A 10109-nucleotide genomic window follows, 5' to 3' on the forward strand; every position below is an offset into this window, starting at 1 on the left:
GTCTGCAATTTTATTTGCAGCTAGTTTATTAGATGCATTTAAAAGGCATGTTAAGATCAGCAAAAATATCTGTTTACACACCTAACAAGAGAAGTGGGTCAGAAGCTTCTATGACTTCACTAACCAATTTGTGACCTGTGAAAAATCAGCAAAGGGGGAAATAGAAATGTAAAATTTAACAATGAGCAAACAAAGATGTCTGAGACCTCAGATTTATATCATGATAGGGCAGAATTGGGCAAATACACCAGGACTAGCCTTAGTAAATTCTACTCATTATGGTCCGTTATAATTAAATTTGTTTTAAAATCACCAAATCGGCTCTAACCAATTATGAACAGCAAACACATAGGAAGTGTCGTCTACTTGTCAAGAACAAGTGATTTATTTTTCCCTCACTGACTAAAGCCAAGCATGTTTAAGTTCTTGCAAATTTTCATTTTCTTGGGCCAAACAAAAATTAAAACCACGTGGACTTCCCTGGTGGTCCAGTGGTTAAGACTCTGTGCTTCCACTGCAGGGGGCACAGGTTTGAACCCTGGTCAGGGAACTAAGATCCCGTGTGCCGCATGGCACTGCCAAAAAATAAAAATAAATTAAAAAAATAGTAAAACCACAGAGCAAAAAGACTTCGTGTTTACCCTTTTATCAAAAACCTGGCTTTTATTTGTACTAAATATTTTCATTTAAAAGATGGAAATAGGGACTTCCCTGGTGGTGCAGTGGCTGAGAATCCGCCTACCAATGCAGGTGACAAAGGTTCGAGCCCTGATCCGGGAAGATCTCACATGCCGCGGAGCAACTAAGCCCGTGAGCCACAACTACTGAGCCTACACTCTAGAGCCTGCGAGCCACAACTACTGAGCCCACGTACCACAACTACTGAAGCCCGCGTGCCTAGAGCCCATGCTCCGCCACAAAAGAAGCCACCGCAATGAAAAGCCCGCCTGCCGCAAGGAAGAGTAGCCCCCGCTCGCCGCAACTAGAGAAAGCCCACGTGCAGCAATGAAGACCCAATGCAGCTAAAAATAAATAAACAAAATAAATAAATTTATTTTAAAAAATGTTAATTTAAAATAATAAATAAAAGATGGAAATAAACAAATGAATACATTTTAAGTATTTTTCCTCTGTGTTTCCCGACATTTTAAATGAGATCAAACACACGTCCTTCCTTACCTGTGGTGAAAAAGTCCTTCAATAAGCTGAGGCTTTCAACAATCTTGTCAAAGTCAGGTGCCAATTTTGCAAGGTCCTCTGAATCAGGAAGGGCTTTTCTAATTTTCTCTGGAGAAGAGAAAAGAAATAGTCTCAAAATAAGAATTTGACTATTGAAACATTCATACAATTTAAATAATTATATATAAACTTAAATGTTTTTTTCCATTTTTCTCCCTATTCCAACTATAACTGCTACATATATCTGAAACAATGTGTTATTCTGATGATCTTCTACAAGCCATGAAAAATTTTTTAAAAAGACTCACCAAACATACGGTTTAGAGGGTTATCTTTGATTTATAAGTTAAATGCCTTGAGACAGAAACACTGTATAAATGTTAACACTGGACTGGAAACAGAAGTATTTTTTGGGAGGAAGTCACAGCAGAAAGGCAATGAATCAAAGAAAAAAGAAAGATCCTTTGTAGCACCTGACCTGAATTCAAAAAAAAGTGATGAAATCCCAGTTCAAGTTTAAGAACAGAATTCCATTACTTTTCTCTCTCCTTTTGTATTCCCTAGGAAGACTTACACTTGTTACCACTTCAGAAAAACTGTCTCTGAACTCAAGATAAGCCATTACTTTATTATTGCTAGCTTTATTTATAAAGTGATCAAGTATTTACTTTTGTTTACAAATACTCAACAATTTTGTCAAAGTTTGGTACAACTTTACAGTGTCTTCTGAATTAGGAAGGGCTTTTCTAATTTTCTCTGGAGAAGATAAAAGACAAAGTTTCTCAAAATAAGAATATGTATTAGGTCTTATTCTAAGTGCTATAAAAGCACTAACTTGTTTAATCTTCACGTCAATGCTACAAAACAGTTCTCATCAACCACAGTTTACAGACGAGGAATGGGGCACAGAGGTTAAGTAACAGGACCTGCACATACAGCAAAGTGGGGGAGTCACGTTTAAGCCTAGACAGTCTAGCTTCAGAACCCAGGCTTGCAGTCACTACAACGTGGGATTAGTGAATGCATACCATTAAAAGCTCTTCTCATAAACGTTAGAAAAATAATTTGAAGGAGTGCTTTTCCTGTAAATATCTTTGTCAATGCAACAATTTTATCTTTAAGACAGTGCTGTGAATTGTGCATGCAGAGATCAAATCCACCCCCATATACACCTAAGTTAAAGTCTAAAAAATGTCTACACAAAGTCTTAAAAAAGAGGCCTGAGGAAAATAATTTCATCAGAAAAAAAATCTTTTTCTAAAGATCACCATGAGTTACTGGCAATCATAACTACCAAATATACTTTTTTTCTCATCTATCTATTATTTGAAAAAGGGAACAATGAAAGACTAACAGGAGAAATTACTCTGGACACTAGAAGGCTTTTAAGGAATCTGGTTACAAAAAGTAGAGGTAACCAAGGTACTCAATCAAAGGGAGCTAGTTAGGTGAAGCACAGTGCATCTGTTCTGGGTAACATCATACAACATTGAAAATGATATTCAAGAAGGCTGCTCGGCAGAGTAGAAAATGCTGACAAATGTGTTAGGTAGCAAAAGACAAGATAGCAAAGTGTATGTTCACTATGACTATATAATTCTTAAAAAGGAAAGTAAAATATTAACCACATACACAAAATAGGTACAATTAAAAGAAACTGATCCCTAAGGATAGTGGCAGCTGTGTTAAACTGATGAACTAGTGGACGATTTCTTTTCTTACCAATTTTTTTTCTGCTATTCTATTACTTTTATCATTAAAATAAAACTGCTACAACCGGCCATCATCAAAAAATCTACAAACATCGTGGTGTGATGAATTGGGAGACTGGGATTGACATATATAAACTAACGCGTATAAAATGGATAACTAATAAGAACCTGCTGTATAAAAAAAAATCTACAAACAATAAATGCTGGAGAGGGTGTGGAGAAAAGGGAACCCTCCTGCACTGTTGGTGGGAATGTAAATTGATATAGCCACTATGGAGAACAGTATGGAGGTTCCTTAAAAAACTAAAAATAGAATTACCATATGACCCAGCAATCCCACTACTGGGCATATACCCAGAGAAAACCATAATTCAAAAAGACACATGCACCCCAATGTTCATTGCAGCACTATTTACAATAGCCAGGACATGGAAGCAACCTAAGTGTCCATCGACAGATGAATGGATAAAGATGTGGCACATATATACAATGGAATATTACTCAGCCATAAGAAGAAACAAAACTAGTTATTTGTAGTGAGGTGGATGGACCTAGAGTCTGTCATACACAGTGAATTAAGTCAGAAAGAGAAAAACATATACCATATGCTAACACATATATATGGAATCAAAAAAAAAAAGGTTCTAATGAACCTAGGGGCAGGACAGGAATAAAGACACAGACGTAGAGAATGGACTTGAGGACACGGGGAGGGGGAAGGGTAAGCTGGGACGAAGTGAGAGAGTAGTACTGACATATATACACTACCAAATGTAAAATAGATAGCTAGTGGGAAGCAGCTGCATAGCACAGGGAGATCAGCTCGGTGGTTTGCGACCACCTAGAGGGGTGGGATAGGGAGGGTGGGAGGGAGGCGCAAGAGGGAGGGGATATGGGGATATATGTATATGTATAGCGGATTCACTTTGTTATACAGCAGAAACTAACAGACCACTGTAAAGCAATTATACTCCAATAAAGATGTCAAAAAAACAAAACAAAACTGCTACAACCTTAAACTTAGAGTTAAGGAGCTATCTCAATACAACTATTTCTCTTTCCTAAAGATACAACCAAGAAAAGTATTTTAATGTTGATACAAACCCAAATCGATATACTCATCAATCTCCCATACAATGTCAGGCACAATCCATTTATAGTCACTAAGGTCAGGTATCATGTCTTTCCACTGATCAAAAGTCTGAAAGATAAGAAAGTATGCCAATCAAATGATCTGAATGCCATATAAAATATTTTTAAAAACTATTTAAATTAATTTTGTTAAAACATGCTAAGCTACTAAGAGCAATGTATTACGTTCAGAATTTTTAGAAACAAAGTGGCCTCTGCTCTTCAAAAAGTAAATTAGCAGACAAGCATATAAAACACGTAAATGCTCCTTTACTAAATACAGAAAATGGAAAAATTCAAAATGTACACCTATTTCAAATGGGTTTCATGATTTGGCTTTAAACAACACCGAGGAATACAAGGAAGACAGACCACGGATCAGGATACCCCGCCTTTGGTCCCAGAGCTGCCACAAAGTAGTTGCATGAGCATGCCACTTACTTCCCTGCCTGTGCTACTAAATGGCAAAGCTGAAAATCAAACCTAAGTGTTCTTACTCCCAGACCAGTGCTCCTTCCATTAGGCCATTTTCATCTCTTATAATAACTAAGATTCAGAGAGCATTTTCCTATTAGCACCATTAAAACAATTTAGCACATAATAGAGACACACAATAAATGTTTAAACATCTAATTACATTCTACTGCACTAAAGAAAAACGACATATGCTAAGAAACTTTAAAACAATCATGCTGGAATAACTGGAAAAGCAGTAGGAAAGTTAACCTCACCTTTTTGGCTGTATAGCCACCCCCAACAGCAGATCCGAGTATGAGATACCGAAGTTTTAAGAGTCTTGCAGCTAATCTCGCTGGCCAAAAATTTCTGTGGGGCTGGTAGCCATATTTAATTGGAGAAAGTTTCAGTTTACGTAAAGGAAGGTTAGTTAGGGAGGAGAACTGCTGAAATGAGGTCCTGAAGTGGGGTCTTTGAAGCTTTAAGATAGGATGATGCGAATGATAAATACTTCGTGAAACCAGATGCAGTTTTTGTAGTGGTAAGCTTCCTTTTGTTCCAGAGCTGTGTTTCACTAAGGACTGGCAGACCTCACTGAAAGAAAAATAGGTGTGGAGGAAAGATCAGATGGGGAAACAATGCAAAGGAAACGATATAAAAGAGCAATATGCAAAAGGGAAAACACACAGGCACACAAGACCAATCACACTGTGTCTTACGATAGCCCACAGTTACTAACCATTTACTGTGTGCCAGGCACTGCTGCAGCAGGAGCTAACTCATCTGATCCTGCTGATAATCCTATGATAAAAGTACTAGTATCGTCCCCATTTTACCAACGAGGAAAAGGCGGACAGACATAAGTAAGTTGCTGAAGTCCGCATTGACATAAGGAGTAAAGGAAGGATTCAAACCTAGGCAGTGGGACTCCAGAGCCTGTCCCCTAATTTACTATATGTGGGCTATGATCCTGGTCCAAGAAATCAAAACTGAAATCAAAAAAGGTAGAGACTTATTTTATTAACTACTGACAGCTATTTGCTGTCAGTAAAGTTGAAAACAAAATATCTTTGTATAGTGACATATCCGAACTAAACTCATCATGGTAATCATTTTGAAATGGTATAGAAATACCAAATCACCATGTTGTGTAATAGGAACTAACACAGTGTTGTAGGTCAATTATACTTCAAAAACAAACAAACACACATAGAAAAGAGATCAGATTTGTGGTTACCAGAGGAAGGGGGTGGCAGAAGGGGGAATTGAATGAAGGCAGTCAAAAGGTACAAATTTAGAGTTCTAAGATAAATAAATACTAAGACTGTAATGTACAACATGATAAATACAATTAACAGGCTGTATGTTATATATGAAAGTTAAGACAGTAAATCCTGAGAATTCTCATCACAAAAAATATTTTTTTCTATTTCTTTAATTTTGTGTCTATATGAGACGACGGCTGTTCACTAAACTTACTATGGTCATCATTTCATGATGTATGTAAGTCAAATCACTATGCTATACACCTTAAACCTATACAGTACTGTATGTCAATTATAGCTCAGTAAAACTGGAAGAAAAGATGTGCTGTAATAGCAAAAAATGTTACCACTTAAGTATCTAATATTAAGAGCATAAATTTATAAACTATGGTACATAAACAAAAGAGAATACTGAGAATACTGTGTATAGCCATTAAAGTGATAAATATGAAGACCATGTAGATATATGAAAAGATTTCATGTAATGTTAGGCTAAAATGGTGGTATGAAAATAAGTGTGAATTATGGATGCACCTATACAAAAAAAGGCATGTAAACTTTTACTTTTAAGCACAGAAGTTCCAGTAGCTTATAACAGCTATTCTTTGCTCTCTCATCTATGTTTCACAATCCTGAGATGGTCCAGGAATGGAAATTAAGGAAAAATTATTAGCACCTCATGTACCTGGCTCCCCAGAAAAAGAAAGAAAGAAGGTGGGGGAATACCCCAAAGAGAAAAGAATCTAAATGCACATGCTACTATCTGAACTCTTCCCTCCTGTCCTTCCTGGCAGAGAATGAAAGTCTCCTACCAGCAAACATACGCCTGATTATCTTATTCAACACACCGTCATAGTGCTTACTATGGGCCAGGCCCCATACTAAAGAATAAATTTTTAATTCATTTATTTACACGGGAGTAGAAATATCTTAAGGAAAAGGAATCAAGGAACATTGAAATAATGCTGTGAAGAAGCACAGTGAGGGGAAAGGGGTACCTAACTGCCAGGCATTATGTCAGACGTTTACACAAATGCTACTGTTAACTCTCAGACAAACCCAGTAAGGTAAGTATCCTTATTTGACCAACTTGCTTTTTTTAAACTGTGTCTTGCCTAAGGTAGAATGACTAGTGAATGGTGGAAAAGGAATTTGAATATATACTTCTATATATTAGACCAAACTAAAAATCAAATGTGATGCAAAACAAGGCTCCCCGACCCCAACCCCAGAAATCATCTATTCACACTCGTCCATCATCTCCTTTTAATCTATGTACTGTTTCCTAGCATGTTATTATTTTTTCAACAAGTTTATGCAAATATTTATTGCACCTAAATAAATGTTGGCCATTGGTCTTCTGACATGTCTATGAGCACATATTTAGATATATATGTCAAAGAATGTTTATTTATTAAAGAGTAAGAATTTAAATGTACTCCTTCATAACATGCATAGGAACTACATCAAAGGACAAACTCCAGAACTTGGGGCATCTGACCTTACGCATCTCTACTTCTGCAGGCAGCTAAACTGTGCTATCAACGTAAGACATTTTAAGTCATGACTACAGAGTCAAGAGTAACTCTAAAAACAATTTAGCCGACAGCATCCAATTGAATAACAATTATCATTTGATAATTAGTTGGTTGGAAACTCAATTTTTAAAGTTTTTCCTACATATCTTAATTGCTCCAACAAAGTACTCTATTTTCTGCAAAGTCTTTTCTTATTTAAAGAAAATTAGATATATTTCCCCAGTAAATACTGAGGAGTAGAAATAAAAAGGTTGTGAATAACTTAGTTCAGTACCAAGGGCTGTGGATTTACTCAGAAATTAAAATTCCATGACATTAGAAGTAACTTATTCAATTATTCTAATTGACTGAAACTTCAACTATTGTATGCCATTCAGTTCTAAATTTAGATTCAAATTAACCTTCACAAAACAAATGGATCCCCTCTCTTATAAATACTATAAATTACACCACTTAAAAACGTTCCAAAAAAAATTCAAGACAGGTGTTTAGAGACTGAGTTAATTCAGGAAAACCAAGTTTTTCCAACCTTGCTTGATGTATGTTACTTCTCATCAAATGCCTGCAACAATGAGTTAAACCTGAAGATATCTAAGGATACTAGAACACAGCTACGTGTAAAGATTAAAGTCAAATTTAATTTCATTAAAATGCACATAGTAACCCATAGAAATGTAAATACTTCTATGATTTTCGGTTTAGGATTAACACAGACCAGGGCAACAATAACACAGTGATTAGAAAGGTGGTGCTACATTCACCACCTCACATCCAAAAAGCAAGTCTCCCTTCCTAAACACTGAAAAAAGCTGCTATTTAGAGAATATCTCTAATCACCATCTCTGACACTACATGTATGCGTCACCGCTCCAGATCTGACTCCAAATCATGTTCACTCAGCGTACTAAGGAAAGAGGCAAAGTCCCCTTCACCCCGAGAGAGGAGCTCAGGTACCTGCAAAAGCAATGTAAGCTGGCATGGAGGCAGAAGCCAAAGACAGTGAGAATTAAGAGACGCGGCAAGGGTGACACATGGTTAGAGTCATAGAGCCCGGACAGAAACAAGAAGCCACCAGAGACAGAGATAACAGCGAGGACAGAAAGGTGAAAGGGGCAGGCACAAAAGGACAATAGAAAAGGCCAAGACTGAAAAGCGCCCAGAATCTTCCGAGGGGCATAGGAACACAGACAGGGGCCAGTACCTAGGTAAGCCTAGTCAGGGCTCCTGTCACTCCGGGTCCTCAAAAATATCCCGGAATCCTCCAACTGCTCTCTGCTTGGCCTGAGAGTTACCTGCACATTCTGTATGTCGTGATGGGACAACCTCGTTTTCTGGAGGCCCCGGAAATAACGGGGCCAGGTCGGAGCCCGCACTTACCAGGCCACGGCAGCCCGGCGTAGTCGCCACATCCCGCCAGCGAGGAGGTCACACAGGCGCCGAGGCGGCCGGTGGGAGCCCCGGTGTCAGCCCCAGTCCGGCTCCTACTCCAGGAATGACCGAAGAAGAGGCCCTCGGCAACAAGGGCACAGAGCAGCCACTGCGGACCTCCCAATAGCGAATGGACTTCCGTGAGAGCCTGCTCGGCACCCGTACTCGGTCCGTCGGGCAAACCTCCACCCCACCCCTCTTCCTAGGAGGGCAGCACAAACGGTCCGGGGGAGGACTCACGCGTGCGCTCAAAGCCTCTGTAGGAACCGCAGTATTTTCCCCTCCCCTCCCCTCTTCCCTCCCCTCTCCCCGACCCGCCCCGACCCGCCCCTCCCTTTTTGTTTCCAGAGTGGAATGGTGAATTCGTGCCTCTCTGGTTAAAGACTTGGGGAGGGGAGGGGTCGAGGTGTGGGGCAGGGGCTGAAGGGCGAGAAATACGGAGTGATAAATTCTTACTGGGTGGCTACCATTTGGAAAATTTGTTATTGCAGGTGCATAGAGGAAACTAGGGAATACAAAATGAGTGCAGTACAGGGATAGAGTAATAGAACAGAGTAATGAAAACCCACGGCTGCCCCTTTGCCCTGCTCCTTTGTTTGGCCTCTTTGTTTACGAAGTACTTTCATATTCTTAGAGCAGTCTCCGGAGGCTGGAGAAGTACTGGACAAGTTAAATGCTTTAGAATCTCTGAAGGTCAGATCTAAGAGGGGTCATGAATTAGGAGACCTAAGGGCTTGGGACGAGCTTGTGCAGTTTATAAAGGCGTCAAAAATGATTTTGTTCATTTACTCCTTAACCGGCTTTCATCTGGCTTTTAATCACACTAATTTGTTGAAATTGCTGTTGTCAAAGCCTCCAACAATTCCATATTGCCAGTGGTCACTGGACCGCTCCGCGTTCAGCTCAGAATATTGGATCTTAGCACACTCCTTAATCGTCTTCCCTCTCCTGGCTTTCGGGACATCACATTCACCTTTTCTCAAGGACCTGCTACTCCCCAGTCTCCTTTGCCATTTCCTCCTCCCAGCCTCTAAACGTAGGATCTCTTGAGATCCTGGACCCCTTCTCTTCTCTGTCTTCATTATCTAAGTGGTCTAAGTCAGTTCTATGACTTTAAATACGCTTTTCCCATTCCAACTCTTATCATTTTACGTTTTATGTGGAAACGGACCCATACAAGGGATGTGGCCTGTGGAAGGTAGTGAAGTCAATTAGTGGCCCAATATCAGAGGGCTGGGTATGCCCGCTTCATTTTAAGAACTCCACCCCCGGCACATGCTACACACAAAATTCCTTTCCCGTAATCATCAGACTCATAAGACAGTGTGCATCCATTCACAGTAACACCAAATATAGCCCCAGCCTATGGTAGTAAACTTCCCAAATGAAGGACTCTGGGA

The 10109-nt window shown here is 39.3% G+C and overlaps 1 protein-coding gene across 5 annotated transcripts in view; it reads right to left on the minus strand.

Moving 5' to 3' along the window:
- The window catches only part of OPA1 (OPA1 mitochondrial dynamin like GTPase), a 93963-nt gene extending 85118 nt beyond the window's left edge, over nucleotides 1-8845 (minus strand). For 3 of the 5 annotated variants that reach the window (XM_029214980.1, XM_029214978.1, XM_029214977.1), the window contains exons 1-4: nucleotides 8659-8845; nucleotides 4754-5072; nucleotides 3996-4092; nucleotides 1180-1287 (exon numbers count right to left, since the gene is read on the minus strand). In XM_029214980.1, coding sequence (XP_029070813.1) covers nucleotides 1180-1287; nucleotides 3996-4092; nucleotides 4754-5072; nucleotides 8659-8690 — 556 coding nt within the window. In that variant the 5' untranslated portion in view covers nucleotides 8691-8845. Of the gene's footprint in view, nucleotides 1-81; nucleotides 136-1179; nucleotides 1288-3995; nucleotides 4093-4753; nucleotides 5073-8658 lie in introns of all 5 variants that reach the window. The other 2 variants (XM_029214979.1, XM_029214975.1) reach the window with 1 other exon arrangement.
- Between the last annotated feature and the right edge of the window lie 1264 nt (nucleotides 8846-10109).

The sequence above is a fragment of the Monodon monoceros genome, unplaced genomic scaffold, assembly GCF_005190385.1.
Source record: "Monodon monoceros isolate NGI ecotype Baffin Bay Population unplaced genomic scaffold, NGI_Narwhal_1 Super_Scaffold_11, whole genome shotgun sequence".
NCBI lineage: Eukaryota > Metazoa > Chordata > Mammalia > Artiodactyla > Monodontidae > Monodon > Monodon monoceros.